The sequence below is a fragment of the Sciurus vulgaris genome (genome assembly GCF_902686455.1).
Source record: "Sciurus vulgaris genome assembly, chromosome: X".
Classification (NCBI taxonomy): Eukaryota; Metazoa; Chordata; class Mammalia; order Rodentia; family Sciuridae; genus Sciurus; species Sciurus vulgaris.
In genome coordinates this window covers 133370261-133391023 of record NC_136471.1, presented here as the reverse complement: position 1 = coordinate 133391023, position 20763 = coordinate 133370261, and the positions used below count along the sequence as shown (strand labels likewise).

The following is a 20763-nucleotide window of genomic DNA, read 5'->3' as shown; positions in this document are numbered from 1 at the left end:
AAATGTCGTCGATTAATATCACTAATAAATCAGGCGCAATGGCACAGGCCTGTAATCCTAGCAGCTTGGGAGGCTGAGGCAGGAGGCTCACAAGTTCAAAGCCAGCCTCAGCAACTTAGTGAGACCCTAAGGACGGGGAATGTAGCTCAGTGGTTAAGCACCCCTGGGTCCAATCCCTGGGTACCAAAAGATAAATATCATTATAAATGACAGAATGTCATTAATAAATACCACTAGTGTTATCTCAAGCATTTGAAACTGAAAGCACTTGAAATTGAAGCATCCCATTGCTGGCACATCACAGACACAAATGAGACTCAGCGGAGGTTTTGAACATCGACATAGAATCGCCCGACGGGTCTTTGGTCCTTGAGAAATAAACAGTTGTACAGTGGTGGCTTCTTGCTCCACACCCGGAGATGCAAACAGGGCTCTGCAGGGAACTTCTCCTTCAGAAAGCTCGTCTGTCAAGTCCTGTACTTGGCATGTCTCTCTGCAAAGGCTTCTGGGTAGGTAGAATGGAGAGTCCCCAGCTGGCTCACATTCCGTATGGCTGACCCCTAATGAGGCCAGAGCCCTCATGATCCGGGCGCCGACCCCCGGCCCCTGCCCCTTGCTGCACTGGAGACCAAGCCTCCCCTGCTGAGCTTTGGGGGCACTTTCCAGAGGGAAAGCATGAGGGCTGGGCTCCCTTTCAGAAGCGTGCATTAGTTGGTTTCCTACTGTTTCCTTTTAACTATCACACACTGAGTTGCTTAAACCCATGTCCCCTTATTGCGTGTTAGCATCCACATTGTCAGAGACAACACTCAGTCTTTGGTTTGGGGGGTTTGGCTTATTTCTCTTAGCATGATATTATTCAGCTCCATCCCTTTACCTGCAAATGCCACAATGCATTCTTTGTTATGGCTGAGTAATATTCTGTCATATGCATACATCACATTTTCTTTATCCATTCACCTGTTGAAGGGCACCTAGGTTGGTTCCATAGTTTAGCTATTGTGAATTGAGCTGCTATAAACATGGATGTGGCTGCGTCACTGTAGTGTGCTGATTTTAAGTCCTTTGGGTATAAACCGAGGAGTGGGATAGCTGGGTCAGATGGTGGGTCCATTCCCAGTTTTCTGAGGAATCTCCACCGTGCTTTCCAGAGTGGCTGCACCGATTTGCAGTCCCGTCAGTGAGCAAATCTGCTGTTTTATATTTCCCGGGAAGTGAGAGTGAGTGTCACTGAGCTAACACAGGTACCTTGGTGAGACTGGGATCCCGGGGGAGGGGTCATTCTCCTGGTTCTGACGCTTGACCTGTGGCCTCTTCCTCCACCTCTGTCGCCCTGCCTCCTTCTCTGACCCTGAACCCCCAGCACCTCCGTTGGTGATTCTGACCGCTGTCCCGGGATGATCCAGCATGACCGTCCCCTCTCCAGGTCTTCAACCTGCAGAGTCCCTCGTCTTCGTAGGCTCCAGGAGAAAGGCTTTGCTGACCTGGACACTGAAAGGGTGCTGTGGTTTGGGCAGGCATCCCCCCAGATCCAGGTGTTGAGGCTGGTCTCCAGCCCCTGGTGCTGTCGGCAGGGAGTGGAGCTTTCCGGAGCTGGGACTGGTGGGCGTCTGCAGCTCATGGGGTGTGCCTTGAAGGGACCCTGCTGGTCGCTTCCCCTCCTTCCTTCACTCCCTGGACAACAGTTCCCTCCTGCTGGCCTTTCTGCCCTGATGGGCAGCCTCTATAAGCCCCCAGACAACTCAGCAAACCGGTCATTTTATGGAACTTCCAAGGAACTGAGCAAAATGAACCTTTCCTCCCTTCAGCTGAATTACCTCAGTTACTCCCTTACAGTCACGGAAGGCGGACCATCACAAGGGGTCATTATTTATCCACCACAACTGATAACACGGATAAGTGTGTATACACATGAAGGTCTGGTCTTCACAGAGGAGAAAGAAAATGGATCGACAACGTGGAAACTGTACTCTTGTGTTGGTGTTGGTCTGACGAGGCTGTCGTAGCAAAATGCCGCACACTGATTGTCAACAGAAATCCCTGTGCTCGCTGTTCTAGGGACAGGAGCCGTTAAGATGGAGGTGGGACGGGGTTCTCTTTCCAAGGAGGACTCTCTGCCTGGCCTGCAGGTGGCCACCTACTCACAGGATCCTCAGAAGGCGGGGAGACAGACCCAGCGGCTCTTCCTCTCTTACAGGGACGCCAGGTCCCTCAGATTAGGTCGGCCCTGCGCTTTGACTTCATTTCGCCCTAGGACTTCCTCAGAGGTCCGTCTGCAATCGCAGTCTCAGGGGACCAGGGCTTCACATTACCAGTCTTCAGGGGAAACATTTCAGTGCATAACATCATTTGCGTCTGCCTAGGCTGTTGGGCGCAGGAGTAATCCAACCAGAGCTGGAGGACCATAGATCTGCAAACTGCAAAGCTTCATAAACACACAAGTCTAACATTACAATAGGTAGTTTTTAAGCTGGGTACGGTGGTGCATGCCTGTAATCCCAGAGGCTGGGGAGGCTGAGGCTGGAGGATTGCTCATTGGAGGCTAGCCTCAGCAATTTAGGAAATCTGTAAGCAACTTAGTGAGACCCTGTCTCTAAATAAAATGTAAAAAGGGCTGGGGGTGTGGTTCAGTGGTTAACCACCCCTAGGTTCAAGCCCTGGTACCAAAAAAAAAAAAAGAAAGAAAGAAAGAAATAAGTAGTTTTAGGCAAATAGTCAAACTAGAGGTCCGAAGACCCAAGTGATTCATAACAACACAGGTTTATGGGTTAACTATTTACCTGTCCTTAGGTGCATCAGTATGTCTCTGTGGCCTCACTTTCCTCACGTCCATCTGCAAATTTTATACTGCCGTTTTAACCAAAAGTAACTTTGGACCATACCTGGCACTCACGTCCAGGAAGAGTACGGATTGAAAAAGCGACAGGGGTGATTGACAGGGTTGTGGACTTCTGTGCCCTGTGGGGCAGCTTTGGAATTCTAAGCCCATCGAGTGCGAGTCAACGTCACGCTTGGACCTGTGAGTGGATGTGTCTGTCCACCTGTTGTTGTTGGTTTTTTTTCCTCCAAAAAATATTTTGATTCTTTTGTTCCTCCAAAATTGTCTATAGAAAATTCTTCCAAGAGAATCAGGTTTTTTCTTTTTTCTGCCAGTTGAGGGAGGGGGACAATGTCTACGTTGAACCTTGATTCACTGTCTTTTCTGCAAGATCTCTCTTATTCTCATGGCTGGAAACAATCTAGCCCAATGCCCGCCGTGCCGCCGAGTTGGCTTTACTGATTTCAGCGCTGTGCTGGCTACCAAGCTACCATGACTAATGTTACCATAAGAGAAAGGAAATCATGAAAGTCGGTCAAGCATTCAGGAAACGTCATGGAAGGCACTCGTTATTCCAGTAAAACTTAGCACTCTATAAAGTAGCCGGTATGAGGTCAGGGTCTTATGTTTTAAGGGGAAAAACACATTCGAGTCTCCGATAATACAACCTGATCCCTCAAATCTGTTCCAGGCAACGGAGCAGTTTATGGCTTGGTCACGGAGGTGTTGTCTTGCACGTTGGGAGTAAATTTTACCCTTGGATGGATATAAAGGAGGCTGTGAAAATCCCAAGCTTTCCGAATTGCAAGCCGCAACGAAGGAATTTCTTTGTGCACATTGGGAAGCAGAGGTGTCGGGGGTCCTGGAATATCCAGCTGTCTGGTCCCAACATGGAAATCTGTAACCATGATAGAAAATATGGTAGAGGCTCAGCTTTCCCCCACAAATTCCAGAATGTCGGAGAGATCCTCTGCGCCGCCTCCTTTCATACTTAGAGGAGTCCAACGAGCACCCGCTGGGTTGGTGTCTCCTCTGTGGTGTGAAGTGACAGGGAGGCATGGCCGTCGGCTGCACTGAGGAGAGATGCCGTTAGCACCCGCTGTTCCAGACTGTCTCCAACCCCCCGGAGGCTCAGGAATTCCCTACTTCAGAGAGGCACCCTCGCTCCGGCCCTGGATACCACCCCAGCCTTCTCGTCTTCCCTCGCTTGGTCACTGAAGGTGCTCCCTGTGCGGTCCCGCATGCTGTCCCACGCCCGTCTGTTCTGTGCACTGCATCTTGATCCCTTCCTGCCGCTGTAACAAAATGCCTTAGACCGGGAGATCAAAGGCAGCAGAATGCATTCCTCACGGTTACAGGGACTGGGAATTCCAAGATGAAGGTCCCGTGGCGGGGTCTGCTTCCAGGATGCCACCTTCCTGCTGCGGAAGAGACGGGAAGGCTTCTGAGTCTGTCACAGAGGTGCTAATCCACTCCCAAGGCAGAGCCTGATGCTTCCCCACTTCCCCAAAGCCTCACACAGGGGGTTCATCCTAGGGGTTTGGGGGACACCAACATTCAGATCATGTCGTGCAACACTGAGAGAGGCTGATTGGAGACAGAAGTCTGAGAGCCCTTCCCGTTCAAAGCTGGCCTCAAAGCCAAAGTCAAGCCTTTGCAAAGCCAATATGGCGCCAGGAGCTTGGTCCACATCCCATCAACCCCCTACCTTTGTGAACCTGCACCCTCCCGCTTGCTGTCCCTTAGATTAGCCATTTGAATGTATGACTCCGCCATTGGGTTAATGCATAGCCTGCTGACACCAGGGCACCTGGGTGCTTGAACAAACTGAGGAGTCCAATAGCAATTCGGATGGAATGAATCCACGGTGGGTGCAGTGCAGCATCCAACCAAGGGCCCCCAGAACCCCAGGAGTTCTGCACAGCTCTCCAACTTCACATAGGGCACACTAATAGAAAAGTTTTACACAGAGATCTTAACCGCTATTTCAGATCTCCCCAGGGGTTCAAGAAATTAATGGATGTAACATTTAAGGACATTCTGTGAACGGAAGCACTGGTGGAACTCATGAAAGATTTAAAGCATGGCAGCCTGAAATAACCTGTATTGGTTGTATTAAGAAATAGAAACACACACACACACACACATCTAGTTCTGTTGGATTATTGTCTCTGGCTTCCATTTTCTTGGTCTATTATTATGAATAGATCAAAATGTTGTTTGGATTCTAAGGGAGGTTTTTTTTTTTTTCCCCTTCAAAATGACCAGTAACCAAATTTTTTTTTTCACTCCAATTATTTCCCCAGGTACTATGTATGGAGAGCGCATCCAAGATATACCAGGGTAAATTGAACAAAGTCCCTCTCCTGAGGGAACCTACTTACTAGGAAGGAAGGAAAAGAGCCAGCTGCACACTCCTTAGTATCAGCTACTTGGGAGGCTGAGGCAGGAGGATTGCAAGTTAGAGGCCAGCTTGGGCCACAAAGTCAGACTCTGTCTTAAATATAAATACATGAATGGATGAATGAGTGGATGGATGGATGGATGGATGGATGGATGGATGGATGGATGGGTGGGTGGATGGATGGGTGAATGGATGGATGGATGAATGGATGGATGGATGGGTGGGTGGATGGATGGATGGATGGATGGATGGATGGATGGATGGGTGGGTGGGTGGATGGGTGAATGGATGGATGGATGAATGGATGGATGGATGGGTGGGTGGATGGATGGATGAATGGATGGATGGATGGATGGGTGGATGGATGGATGGATGGGTGGATGGAGGGTGGATGGGTGAATGGATGGATGGATGGATGGATGGATGGATGGATGGATGGACAGATGAATGGGTGGATGGATGGGTGGATGGAAGGATGGATAGATGCATGAATTGGTGGATGGATGGATGGATGGATGGATGGATGGATGGATGGATGGGTAGATGGATGGATGGGTGGATGGATGAATAGATGGATGGATGGACAGATGAATGGATGGATGGATGAATGGGTGGATGGATGAATGGGCGGATGGACGGGTGGATGGAAGGATGGATGGATGCATGAATTGGTGGATGGATGGGTGGATGGATGGATGGATGGGTGGGTGGATGGATGGGTAGATGAATGGATGGGTGGATGGATGAATAGATGGATGGATGGACAGATGAATGGATGGATGGATGAATGGGTGGATGGATGAATGGGCGGATGGACGGGTGGATGGAAGGATGGATGGATGCATGAATTGGTGGATGGATGAGTGGATGGAAGGATGGATAGATGGACAAGCAATGGCTTCAGTGGTGAAGGGTACCACAGTAAAGCAGAGTGGGAGGGTAAGTGGTAACATGTGACAAGGGGCTATCTTGGATAGAGTGGCCTGCAGAGGCATCTTTGAACAGGTAAGAACTGAGTGGAATCATTCTGCATGACCAGGAGAACAGTCGGAGGCAAAGGAACAAGGATCACTTCTGTGACCCCAAGTCAGCTTCAGGCAGAACCTGTCCACTCCTCTGTCGCCATGATGGAAATAGACCCTTCTAACCCTGAGGATGCCTTTCTCTAAAGCAGCGATTCTTTCTCAGGGAACCTAGGCCCCTGCTAACCACAGGACCTTTGTCAATGCAGGAAAACATTTCTGGTTGTCCCAGTGGGGATACTATTGGCAACTAGCAGGGATGCTGCCTGAGATGCACAGGCGAGCTGATGAGGGAGAATGATCAAACTGTGAAGGCCAGTGGTGACCCGGCTTAGCCTGGAGGAGAAGCAAAGGAGGTGGTGAGCAGATAAGGCCTGTGCACACAGCAGCAGGAAGCCAGGAGCCCTGCTCGTCTGGCCCAGGAGCAACTGGAGCCCATGGCTCTGCACACTTTGCCCAGTAGGTCCCTGTCTCCCAGCAGGGTCCTGCCGAGAAAACACAGGTGTGCAAAATACCAACCGAGGGAAGAAATGCAAGAGTGGGTGTGGGCATGCGTCAAGGAGGGACTTCATTTTAGGGTTTTTAAATAATGAATTCAATAAATTTGCACAGACACCATCTGAGCATCAAAAGTTCATCTGGGAGAACCGTGAGGGATAAATCTCTGTGACTGACCAATGACCCAGTTGTTACAGCAGCAGGAGTTGACAGAGACTCTCGTGTGCGATCCTTGAACCACAGACCTGTCACCTGTCTGCCATCGGATTCTCAGGGTAACCCGGGGAGGTCGGCGCTATCCTGGGCCTTTTTATATGAGGAACCACCAGGTCCAGGTCCATTCAAGGTGCACCAACAGTGAAAACGAACCAGTTTCCTGCAATTCCACAGCCATGGATCTAGACGGCCAGACCGTGCAGACTCCTGACATTATTCGAGGGCCAGGGATAAAGGTCATGGGTTTTGTACCCAGAGGGACGCATGATCAAATCTTGGTTCTGCTCCTCATGCAAATTTTGATATAAATCCACCTCGTCTGAAGTGCGTGCCCCAGGAAGGACCCCGTTACCATGCATTTCCTTAAACGTCAAGTCATGTTAGCTTCGCTATTCCAAGATGGTGCTTCCGTGCCACAGACCCTGGTGGACTCGGCTTATTCCAAATGATGTTGTGCCCCAAACTACGGACCCCAGAAATTTTGTAGCCATGTGATTTCTTCTCACAAGGTGCTTCTCTGCTTCAAAGAGTTGAGCTTCAATCACTGTAGCACGTGAGCATTGAGCTGGGCCAGCAAAGCTTTTCATACATGTCGTTAGACCCCAGGATGGAGAAAGGTGCAGATATTAAAGTGAGTATCTGCCTCTCTGCTCAGAAGTTATTACTGTTATTATGAATTTATTCCCATCAAAATTACCCATCTTTGCAAATTCAGTGAACGATTTGGTGCATAGGACTAAAGGACCATTTTCACTCAAGGGATAACTGGAAGATATATTTAAAAAGAAATGAGAACTGTAAATGCTCAGGTATGAGATAATTCTATTGGACACCATTTCTTCTGAAATACCCATATGTAATACGAGCAAGGCAATCATTTTTATAAATGAAGATGGTTTCATTTTTATGCTTCCAATCTTTGCTATGCATCTTAATGGCTTCAGATTTTTTTCTCCCCCTTACTAAAGTGAAGAAAACGTATTTCTTCTCCACTGTGCGGCTGAAATGCATTGTGAAAATGTACATGGGAATGAGATTCTGCAAAAGAAAAGAAATATATACCTGAATCCAAATTAGATTTTTTTTTCTCCTTTCTTTTTGTTTTTGTCAAAATGGAACATTGTTTTCTAGGCAAGGAGTAAAGTTAAGGGTATATTTGAATAAACAGGTTTATCTTCCTGTTTAAGGCATAGCGTACATGACCCCTGCAAATCTTTATAAAGTTCAGTGAAATTTTGCATTTATATCTACAGTTACCCTTTGATATCCATGGGGGATTTTTTCTGGGACCCCCCCCCCCCCCGTGGATGTCCAGATCCGGGAATTCACAAGTCCTTCATGTGAAATGCACTTTAAATCATCTCTATGTGACTTATTATAACCCACAATAGTTGTTACTCTGTATTCTTTAGGGAAGAATAACAGGTATAAAATATTTGTCCATGTTTAGTGTGGGAGAAAAATAGCTTTTTCAAGTATTTTTTTTTACAGACTGCATTTTGATTCATTATACAAAATGGGGTAATTTTGTTTCTCTGGTTGTGCACGATGTAGATTCTTACCGTTCGTGTAATCATACACGTACATAGGGTCATGATGTCTGTCTCATTCCACGATTTTTCATACCCCCCCCCTCTCAATTCCCTCTACGTAAGGTCCTCCATTCTTCTCTCACCCCCCAGACCCCACCCCATTGTATATCATCATCCACTTATCAGGGAAAACATCTGGCCTTTGGTTTTTTGGAATTGGCTTATTTCGCTCAGCATGACATTCTCCAATTCCATCCATTTATCTGAAAATGCCATAATATTATTTTTCTTTATGGCTGAGTAATATTCCATTGTGTATATATACCACAGTTTCTTTACCATTCATCTGTTGAAGGGCACCTAGGTTGGTTCCATAGTTTAGCTATTGTGAATTGAGCTGCTATAAACATGGATGTGGCTGCGTCACTGTAGTATGCTGATTTTAAGTCCTTTGGGTATAGGCCAAGGAGTGGGATAGCTGGGTCAAATGGTGGTTCCATTCCAAGTTTTCTGAGGAATCTCCACACTGCTTTCCAGAGTGGCTGCACCAACTTGCAACTCCACCAGCAATTTAAAGTGGCCTTTTTCCCCACGTCCTTTTTCCCCACGTCCACGCCAACATCTAGTATTGCTTGTGTCCTTGATAATAGCCACTCTAATTGGAGTGAGATGAAATCTTAGAGGTGTTTTAATTTGCGTTTCTCTGATTACTGGAGATGTTGAGCACTGTTTCATATGTTTGTGAATCGCCTGTGTGTCTCCTTCTGTGATTTTTGACCCTCAGGTGTTGGAGCCCTCGAGGGCAGGACCTACAGATGTAGGGGGCCAGCTGGGTGTCGGACTCTTCCCCTGAGACCGGAGTTGGGAGTGCAAACGTGTTCCACTGACAGTCTCTGCCCGTGCCCGGGGCCACAGCACACCCGTCCCAACGTGAACCGTGTCCGGGATGCAGACGGCTGGGCTGACCGCGGGTGAGCTTGGCTTTCCTTGAAGTGGGATGCATGCCGTCCCGCTGTGGATGACCTCTCTGTGTCTGCCTTTGTTGGTGTTGGTGGCCCCTGTGAGATTCATCCTGGCGGTTGACGGAGGAGGCCGAATGTTCTGTTTCATTATGACTTTGTGGATGTTTCTGTCAAAGGGTGCGCTTTCATCCGTGCACCCGTTCCTCGGGCCGCGGTGAACACCTCCACCATGAGCTCTCGGCCCCACCGGCTGCTCAGTCTTGGGTGCACCCTCGGGAAGGGCCACTGTGCGTGGTTGAGTGGGCCTTGGCCTCCCTGGGAGCGGCTGCAGGCTTCTGCACAGTGACTGTGCGAATTCACCCCATCAGCGGCGTCCCTTAGGATTTCCATGGCTCCACAGACGTGCAGATTCTTGGTCCTGTCAATCTTCTGCACATTCATTCATCCCGGGGCTGCGGGGGAGGGGCGGTGGGTCAATCCGGCTTTAATTGGGATTTTCCTGAGCAGCGATGGCAGGAGTGACTTTTCATATGCTGATTGGCCATTCAGAAACCCTCACTGGCACAGTGTCCATTCAAGTGTTTGGAAAATGTCTCGAGCTGCATTTTCTGGTTTTGATTTGGAGGATTTCTTTATGTGCTGTGGATTCCAGTCCTTTTGAGACTATTACCACTATTCCTTTAACTGGTTCGGTTTTGTTCCGCCTCTGCTGAGGACTGAACCCAGGGCCTCGTGCCTGCTCCACCCCTGAGCTGCGCCCCTTTCCTCTTTGGTTCCCTTCACGCTGTCCACTGCAGGACGGAAATGTTTCATTTGAACGAAAACCAATTTATGCACTGCTTTTCTTTCATGGCTAAGGAGTTTTAGGTCGTGCTTAAAAAATATTGTACACCCTGAACTTATACATCGTCTAATATTTTTCTGTAAGTTTTACCACCTACATTTTACAGATGAGCCAGGACCCATTTCATATTAGTTGCTTTGAGGTACAAGTAAAGATTTATTTTTAAAATACTGACATCTGCCTGAGTGACCATCACCTATTTTATTGACCATCTGTCCTCTGTCCGCCAGTGAATTGCTCGGGCACCTTTGCGCAAATAGAGTCAGAGCTGCTGCCTATCCCTGCGTTTCACAGCTAGAGAGCCAGCCAACGTGTGTCTGGGTATTTGGGGAAGAAGATAGTGTCCACACGGCACACGCGCAGAGTTTTTCTTATCCTTATTCCCTAAATAACACACTTTGAAGGTGATTCGCATAGCGGCATTTACAATGTGTTACAACGTAATACTTTGTATTTGGTGATTATTAGAATGTAGTACATTGTATTGCGTATTTATTATACAGCAATACGTTGTAATAGGTATTTATTTTGTAAGAGGTGCTTACAGCATCTGGAGATGATTTAAAACATGCAAGAGGATGCGTGCGGGTTGTGTGCCTGCACGTATTTTATTATACCATTTACTATGTTATTATAGAAGGGCCTGAGCACCAGAGGATATGGGTATACATGGGGGTCCTGTGGACAGCCAATCCACTGTGCATATTGAGAGGGCCAGAGAGAGAGAGCGAGAGAGACCCGTAGGTTGAGTTTATCATGGGGCCGTTTCTAGATTCTAGATTCTGTTTTCCGTAGCTTTCTTCTGTATTGCTGTCTCCATGTTGGCAGCGTCATTTAAAGTCTTGCCAGATGTGATCAACTAAATCCTCGACCATGGGTCTTCTTCCAAACTGCCTCGATTATCTAGGCCCTCGGACCCTCCATCGACACTTTCCAAGTCAACTTGTCCCGTTCCCACAAAGATCCTGATGAAATATCGAGAGGGATAGCATTGAACCCATTAATCACAGTGGGGAGAATGGGAAACTTAGAAATGCCGAGTCCTCCAAACCGTAAACATCATCTATTCTCCTCTTGGGTCTTTGATTTCTATCAGCAGTTTGTGTTATTTCCTGGGTAAAAGTTTTCCAATCATTGGATTTATTTATGTGGATGTGGATGTATTCATTTATTTATTTGGTGTCTTACCTTGAAGCTTCTAATTCATCATTATTGGTAACAGTTCTGCGTTTTCATGAATTATGAAAGAGCTATTGGATCCTGAGCCTTGGTCCAGCCAATAATAATGGAAGTCAGGTTTAAAACTCGTCCCTGGCTTCACACGACTTGATCGAGATACCTAGACGACAGGCCACATCCATCTTTCCATTTCCCTTGGTTGTCCGATGGGGTCTCAGCTGGGTTTCCCTGCAGCCCACCCCACCCCCCTCCCACCCCACACCCTTTTAGGATAAGTCTTTGTTCGATGTGGCTCTCACCACATCTTCTTCCCGTGACTTCATAGCTTCAATCAAGTGCTCACCCTGCAGACTCTCCCACCCGGTCGCTTTCTCTGGTGGTGTGCATTCCAGATACCGAATCGAGCCAGCCACCTTCACACACCTTAAACATTACCTTTGTTCCCGCTGTTGGACCCTCATGGACTTCCCTTTCCTCTCTGATGCTGATCTCGTCTAATCTCCATCTGTCAAGAAGCACAGAGACTGAAATTTGGTTTTAGGGGAAGGGCTGCATCTCAGTGCTTGACCATGTATTGGTGTTGTAGTTGGTCTGAGGCATCCCCCAAAAGCTCATGTGTGAGACAAGAATGAGCAGAGGTGAAATGACTAGGTTATGAGAGTTCTAACCTAATAGTGGATTAATCCACTTGAATGGATTTACTGAATGGTAACTGTAGACAGGTAGGGAATGACTGGAGGAGGTGGGTCTCTGGACACTTGCCTTTGGGGTTTAGATCCTGTCCCTGGTGAGCAGAGCGCTCTCTGCTTCCTGGTGCCATGTCCTGAGCTGCTCTCCTCCTCCAGGCCCTTCCGCCATGATGTTCTGCCTCATCCCTAACGTATGCAGTTGGCCAACCATGAACTGAGACCTCTGAAACCATGTATAAAAATAATCTTTTTCCCTTTAAGCTGTTCTTGTCAGGTCTTTTGGTGGCCAAAATGCTTCTTTGAAACCAGGTACTTTGAGTACCCTGCAGACTACTAATCTGTGGCGAGTTTCCCTCTCTTACTTCCGGGGACAGTGGTTAGTCCATCTTTGAACACCACAGAGTATTCAACAGAGTCTTTGCTTCATGGTTGAGCTTAAAAACTACATGTCGACTGAAACCTAATTTTAATCCATGCAAACAGAAAGCCATCAGGCACAGCGCTATCTTTTCTATTTAGACTTTGTCAGCCATGGGATCCGAAGAAAACCTTTGAAGTGCTAAAACGAGAAATAGGCAAAACTCCACTCTGCTCTGCCGGAGCTTCATTGAACAACTCTGAACTTTCTGTTTTTTGAGCATATAATTTATGTACATTACAAAGCAACCCTTTGTTTTTCCAAGTCAACATTCTTAATGCAATCTGTCAAAGTGCCTTCTCGGTAAATTGCTTTGATGAACCTGCCAGCTCCGTCAGTTTCTTTTAAGATGAAGAAAAGAGAGAAAGAAAGGAAGGGAAGAAAAAAAAAAAATAAGAAAACTTTTGCAGTAGCAAAAATAAAGTAAATAGAACAAGTCTAGACTTTTCTGCATATTTTTATATCCACGCTTGCAAATAATTTGTCTTCACACTCCCATGATTCAGAACCCTGCACCAAAATTTGCAATTCAAAACTCCTGTTTTTTGTTTTATAACAGACATGGGATGCCAATTTCAGATTCTACCTACATGATCACCCATGAGCATGCACAGGCTTGATAGAAACTTTAACGCAGGGCTCGGAAAGCAATCCCTTAGCTTAATATACCTGAGGCCAACACTTCAAGGGAAAGACCAGTCTCTCTTCTCCAGAGTCCATCTCCTGCAAGGTCTTCCCTTCAAAGATTGGGTCGTGGATAGTTTTGAAAAGACTTTCTTCTAGGTAGGCGTGGTGTGACTAGTAGAACTTCATAAAATATCCTAGACATGTTTTTTCTTGAAAATTTAAATTAAATCAAATTTATTCATCTCCCCCCACCGACCCCTTTCCAGAGGTGTTAGTGTTATTTTATAAAAGTGTTGGAAAACAGAGTGGTAGATAGGTCCGTTTGCTGTCTGAACAAGAGCTTTTAATGACTGGAGACTTAAAATTGTTGATTCGAATGACAAGTAGTCAAATTATGTGCCCTTGTAAATAAATATACGTACTAAGATCCACTCTTACATACACACATGCCCATTTAGAGAAAACCACATGCACCTCACTTGGAAATTACCCTATCACCAGAAGGCGGGCGGTCACCTTGGTCAGTGAGCACCAATCTCTGCCCAACATTTGATCAGATGTATAAGAGATTTTTTTTTTTTTCTCTTTGGATATCTCCGTCCTTCTATTGAGTCATACCTCGGCTTCCTTAGGCAGAACGGTGGAAGTAGTTTATTAAAGAACACTATGAAATTCTTCCTCCACTTGGTATCGAATAATCCATACAGGAAAATAACCGGGGAATACGGTCTTGGTTGTCTCTGTGGTTTTTTTCCCACGGTGTGGCTGAATATCCATGTCAATCAGATAATCTTCTCGTTTTCCCTCCAAGTTTTACCAGGATAAAGAAAAAGACAAAACACCCTTCTAGAAAATTGTCCTTGGGATGAAAGACATTGCTCAGGACTTTCTTCAAAAGCGTAGGACATGGCATCGATGGCTGCCTCTGATCGGCTCCGTGTCAGCAGGTCGCAGGGCAGGGAAAGAGTAATGGGTTTGAATACGGGCTGGCCAGAGACTCGGAGGTGAGTCTGTAAAGTCACCCGGGGAACCCCAGAGGGGACACGCCCTGCAGGTGGCTTCTCCCCAAGCAGGGTGAGACGTCATGACGTCTTTTGTTTGCCGTTTTATTTTTTTAATGAATCTTGCTTTTCTTGGACAAATCATACATCTATGGGGACAATATCATGTTTTGCTCCATGTCTTAAACACCAAATGATGAAATCAGGTGCGTCAATGTGTCCCTCGCCTCGCTGACCCACCCTTTTCTTGAAATAGCTCAGAAGGTGTCCTCTTGTCTCTGTGAAGCTCGGAACCTTGGACTTTCACGATGGCTCCCTCGCCTGGCCCCTGGTCACTTTATCTCTACATCTGTGCTCACTTCTGAATGTTCTTGAATGTCTCCCCCAAGGAAATCCCAATGCCTCGGGTGGAAATCCAGGCCTTTCAGAACGCAGAGGGCGAGAGAAGTGGCGAATCAACTTCCAACACATATTTCACACCGTGGCACCAGATGCGTCCAGTCCCACATTCCGTGTCCATGCCCCGCGGGTGGTCCTCTCAACAACCCCGCTGACCCACCGGACCCCATCCTCACACCTCCACGGGCTCCCTCTTTGAGTCCCAGATCAACCCATCGACCCTGCCTTCATTGGAGGCCATAAGAGCATTTCCTACTCTGTCCTCCACAGACATCCCTTCCCTTTCTGGGAAGAATAGTCCAAGAACACCCCTGGACGAACCCGCGGTCCTTGAGGAGGGGTCTGAGGAGCTAGGCCGGGGTCCACGCGCGTCCATTGCTGGTGGTGGGGTCCCTCCCAGGACTCCCCGAGAGGCAGATGTTCTAGGAGATGGTGCGCTCCTCAGTGTGAACGTGAAATGCTTAGAGATTCGGAGGTGTGACTGTTTGTCCGTGTCCCAGGGCGAGCAGGCATTTCCAGAGGTACAGAACTGGAGAGGAGGGGTGACACCAGAAAGTCTGAGCCCAGAACGAACACAGTCATTGAAGACCCGACGGTCCACGTCTTTACACCTTGGAAGGCCCCGTTGGCCGTCCTAAACCTCTAGAGACTGGCTCAGCACAGTGTTTACGGAGTCCATCCTGGAATGGCTCTTTGATTCGACTACTTGGTAAGTACCAAAATGAGGCAATTCAGGGATGAGCGAAGTAGAGTTTGTGAGAAGACTCGTCTGGAGGGACCAGAAGCAAAGGGGACCGAAGCTCACATGTAGTCCTGCTAGGAGGACTTGTCAATCACACGCAGAGGTGGGCACGCTCCTGAGCATGCTCAGTTTGAGATCATGCTTCCTCAAATACTGCTTGGTCAAAAATGGCAGGTGGAGGTGCTCCATCGCTCTCTGGAGATTTAGCCTTATAAAGAGATTATAATGTGCCAAGTTCACTCTAGGTTCGTCCGTTCTTTGCATCATTTTCTGGCATGCTACTTGAAACCTATTTGGTCAATAAGGGACCCATTCCTCTCCTTGAGACCCCTAAAGCCAAGGACCAGGGTCTCTCCTTTACCATATCTACTACAGGTTGGCTTTGCCCTCAAATACTTTCATATATCCTATTCTTTTCTCTTTGTTTAGGTTTTGTAGTTTGCTTCTGCTGGGTCCCCAATTCAGGGACATTAAGAAAGCATGGCTCTACCTCTTTATTTTTAATTTTTTTTTTATTTTTACAGACTGCATTTTGATTCAATGCACACAAATGGGGTACAACATTTCATTTCTATGGTTGTGCATGATGTAGAGTCACACCATTCGTGTGATCATACATGTACATAGGGTAGTGATGTCTGTCTCATTCTACCATCTTTCCTACCCCAGTCCCCCCCATTTCCCTCTACACAATCTGAAATTCCTTCTTTCTTTTCTTACTGCCCACCCCCCATTACGTATCATCATCCACTTATCAGACAAAACATTCAGCCTTTGGTTTTTTAGGATTGGCTTATCTCACTTAGTATAATATTCTCCAATTCCACCCATTTATCTGCAAATGCCATGTCTTTATTCTTCTTTATGAATGAATAATATTCCATTGTGTATATATACCACAATTTCTTTATTCATCAATTGAAGGGCACCTAGGTTGGTTCCACAATCTGGCTATTGTGAATTGAGCAGCTATAAACATTCATGTGGCTGCATCACTGTAGTGTGCTGATTTTAAGTCCTTTGGGGATAAACTGAGGAGTGGGATAGCTGGGTCAAAAGGTGGGTCCATTTCAAATTTTCTGAGGAATCTCCACGCTGCTGTCCAGAGTGGCTTCACCAATTTGCAATTCCACCAGCAGTCTTCCTCTTTATTAACTGAACAAATATGTCAGCTTGCAAATATTATGGCTCCTGGCTACTCATTTCTGAAGATGTAAATGGTTCCCCGGGCAGAATGTGCCTTAGACTCGACCTATAATCTTAGCAGCTAGGTGACATCTCAATTCTAAGTAATATTTTATGGTCATCCAGCCATTTTCACGAGGCCTGGGGAAATCCGGAGATCACCTGGTTCTAGACCATGAAGACATCTGGGAGGCTCCTCTGGAGCCTGGGACCCCCCCAGGAGTATCAGCGGGGGCTGCAGGTGCACACCGTACTGAACGTCACCATCAAGGGAAGCTAATATTATCTTCCTCGAGCTTCCCTCGTGCTGCACACGCCCGCGGATCATCAGCACACGTGACACGCCTCACGTTCCTGAGATTCCCATGCAAACCAGAAGCGTGCAGAAGGATGGTTTGAACCCAGGAGAGCCAGGCAAATCTGCAGCCCCGAACGCTTCCAGAGCAGAGCTCAGAAGAGCACGTAGCTAACGGGGATCCCAAAGCTTCTGAGCTCACTCTCTGCCTCTCTCCACCGGGGATTAGGTTTGGGCGACACAATCCCCAAAACAGAAAGAAGGGAAAGAAAAGAAGGAAAAATAAATTCCAAAGGGTCTCACGTCCTCAAAATTAGACGGATGGAAAGAGATTAGCTTTAGTATTTCTCTGCGCTTATGGGCCATGATTTATTTGTGAACACTGAAGAATCCTAACCCTCATCTGCGGGAAATAGAAAGCATTCATGGTTATCAGATCATACAACACAAGCCCCAATCGGAGCACTCTGGTGTCAGAAAATGAGTCGCTTTTTCTCCTTTCTCAGAATATTTGAAAAGTACGTCTAACCTGAGCAGATCCATACCAGCCAACTTTAGACTCTTCCGTAACACTGGAATCTAAAGAGAGATGGTTTTTAGTTTTTCTAAACGTGCTATTTTCTCAGGCCCTTAGATGTCAGCAGCATTATTATGTAAATACACGCTTTCACGGACATTTGAGTTATCTTGGAATTTCTTCGATTTCGTAAGATGTCCCACGCGAGATCAACCAGGTGCTTAGTCGAATGTTCCTATTAAACACAATGTATTGTTCTGAAGATTGGTATCGAGTGCCCTGAGTCATCTTAGTTATGAATAAAATAAACACTGAACTCTCACATTCTTCTACCATGAGAAAACGAGTCTCCCCTCTCGAGTCTGGCAAGTAAATTACTGGGAAGTTTCACATCATTTCAGGGAACTGTATACACCGTGATTTCATTTCAATGTGGTTTTGTTTGCTTCTCTGAATTAGAACAATCTAGATCCAAGTATACAAAGAAACCCAAAATTGGACCCTCTCGGTATTTCTTGCAAGAATAGTGTCAGACATCACAAGATAGATATGTATCACAGTCACACACACACACAATTTTATTTCTGGTGTCTAACAAAACCAGACAAGGGGAAAGCCCAGTCATCATTATGCATGAACTATGTGTAATGTCTGAATCTTGCTGAAGGATCTTAAGCCCACTACGGTTCTTGACAGGGAGTATCTAAAAAGCCTGCATTTTTTTTTTTTTTTTTTTTTTTTTTTACTATTTTGGATTTCTTGCAACAGACTTGACTTATAAAGTTTTAGGTCAAATTCTGTGCATTTAATACAATGAAAAATGTTTTACGATGTATGTGGTTTGGTCTGTACTTTAATTTGGGTCTTAATGTCTCCCAGAGGCCTGTGGGTTAAAGGATGGTTCCCCAGAGTGGGCCTCTTAGGAAGTGGTAGATCCTTTAAGAGGTGCAGTCTTCAGGTTGTTGGGGGACTCTGCCCTTGCGGCAGATGGTGGGATGCTGGCCCCCAAGCCAAGAGTCCGACGGACTGTGGACTGGAAGGTTCAGAATAGTGAGTCAGTAAAACCTTTTCTCTCAGTAAGTGGGCTGTCTCAGGTATTTTGTAACAGTGATGGAAAACTGACACACACAGTCTATCATAGCCTCTCATTTGTGAGATGAGTTCAAATGGAAGAAAAAAGTGAAGAAACATTAATAGAAAGTCCTATAGACTCCAACCAATGTCAGGACTTTCTATAAAGCTAGAGATACAAGCCTTGTCCTAGTGATAGCTGAAATTGAACTTCCATAATAAGAACATCTAGAAAAAAAGGAGATGAAGTCTTTCAAGATTTAAATCCATTCATCCATTTAAAAGCTCAAAATGAGGGCTGGGGAGATAGCTTAGCTGGTAGAGAACAAGGCCCTGAGTTTGATCCCCAGTACCGCAAAAAAAAAAAAAAGCTCAAAATGACCATTAACCATTGATTTTTTAAAGACTGGAGCTCTGTTGCTATTTGAAAATTCTTTTTGCATTATTTTTAAATTTTTTCTCCTTTTTTAAATTAATTTTTAAATTTGTTCTAATTAGTTATACCTGACAATAGAATCCATTTATGCATTTTGGTAAATCATACAGAAATGGAGTATAATTTTAGTTATTGTTCAGAAAGGTAGTTAAAAGGGTTGGCTAATGGTTTGGTTTGGGTTTTATTTTTTAATCGGAACTGTAGCTTTAAATGGGTTGCTGCCAGGAATAAGAACTATAAATAGATCAAATAAAGGTGGACTAATGATCTCATGAGAGTAACTCTTCTCCTACCCATGTTTTTGTTTTGTCCTAAGCCCCGTAGTTTCTACATTTTAGGACTGATTTTGCATAATGTAGTTCACATCCATATCCAGGGTCTTCTCTGGATGTGAGTGACAGGTTATGCTTAAAACGAGTCCCATAGATTTTCATATCACCTGCAAAATGAACAGCAGAAAGTGCAGATATAAATGCAAACGTCCTTAGTTTGGAAAATGAGACAGGACACTAGGTTAGCCACTCAGCCCGCTGCAGTCTGCAAATGACTCAAGGCGAGTACAAAACTCTCAGTCTGAGCCATCAGTCTGCTCCCTCTGTCTGGCATTTCATATTAAAAATATCACAACAGCGAAGTGTTCATGGCAAGAACCACGTGATCCTGCAACATGGACCATCAGAAAAATGAGAGACCACCCTCCATTTATGTCTGATCTGTCAAAATGCATCCATGCCTTCTGCTGTCAGGTGCAACTCATTAGAACAAATTTGGGAAACAATGGTGAGTCTACATTGTGCACAACCATAGAAACGAAATGATGTACCCCATTTGTGTACAATGAATCCAAATGCAGTCTGTAAAAATTAAAAGCTAAATAAAAAATAAATAAATATAAATAATAAAAAAAGGAATCTATGAATACTCCCAACTTAAGGAGCTAAATTTAAGGATGATTTGTTCCTGAGAATAACAACAACAACAAAAATAACTCCATGTTTCCTGCCTCATTAAATGTACAATCTCTTTTAAATTTTTTTTAATTTATTTTAATTAGTCATACATGATAGTAGAATGCACTTTGATACATCATATATAATGGAGAATAACTTCTCACTCTTCTGGCTGTACATGATGTAGAATACCACGTCATATAGTTATCTATGTACATGAGGTAATTCTGTATTTCACTCTACTGTCCTTCCTACCCCCATACTCCCTCCCCTCCTTTCACTCCCCTCCACGTAATCTAAAGCAACTCTATTCTTCCCTATCTCCCCACTTATTGTGAATTAGTTTCTGCATATCAGAGAAAACATTTGACCTTTGGTTTTTTGAGACTGGCTTATTTCACTTAGCATGTTATTCTCCAGCTCCATCCATTGACCAGCAAATGCCATCATTTCATTCTTCTTTATGGCTGAGTAATATTCCATTGTGTATGTATGCCACATTTTCTTTATCCATCCATCTGTTGCAGGGACACCTAGGTTGGTTCCATAGTTTAGCTATTGTGAGTTGAGCTGCTGTAAACATGGATGTGGCTGTGTCACTGTAGGGTGCTATCTTAAGTCCTTTGGGTATAAACCAAGGAGTGGGATAGCTGGGTAAGATGGTGGTTCCATTCCTAAAATTTCTTGATAAAGACAAATGGGACATGACTCAAAATATAAATGTTACTTTCTTACTATCTGAAATGAAAAATCAGTCACGTGACAAATGTAGGCATCAAAAAGTCCATTTTTATGGGAGTAACAGTTGATCGACCTCTGAAAGTCGGTAAAGGTTCCTATGTGAACACAAAGTGATTCAGGTCAATTCCTTGACCTCACAAGATGAAGAAACTGAAGGTCCAGGGCGGCTGAGCCAGGTGATGTCAATCTCAGAACTAAGCCTCAGTCTCCAATCCAG

General features: G+C 45.6%; 1 protein-coding gene across 3 annotated transcripts in view; it reads left to right on the top strand.

The window, feature by feature from the left end:
• The window catches only part of LOC306650872 (uncharacterized protein), a 380281-nt gene that overhangs the window by 311573 nt on the left and 47945 nt on the right, over positions 1-20763 (top strand). For all 3 annotated transcript variants that reach the window (XM_079123297.1, XM_079123295.1, XM_079123296.1), the window contains exon 3: positions 15110-15318. In XM_079123297.1, the coding sequence (XP_078979423.1) occupies positions 15110-15255 (146 nt within the window). In that variant the 3' untranslated portion in view covers positions 15256-15318. The remainder of the gene's footprint in view (positions 1-15109; positions 15319-20763) is intronic.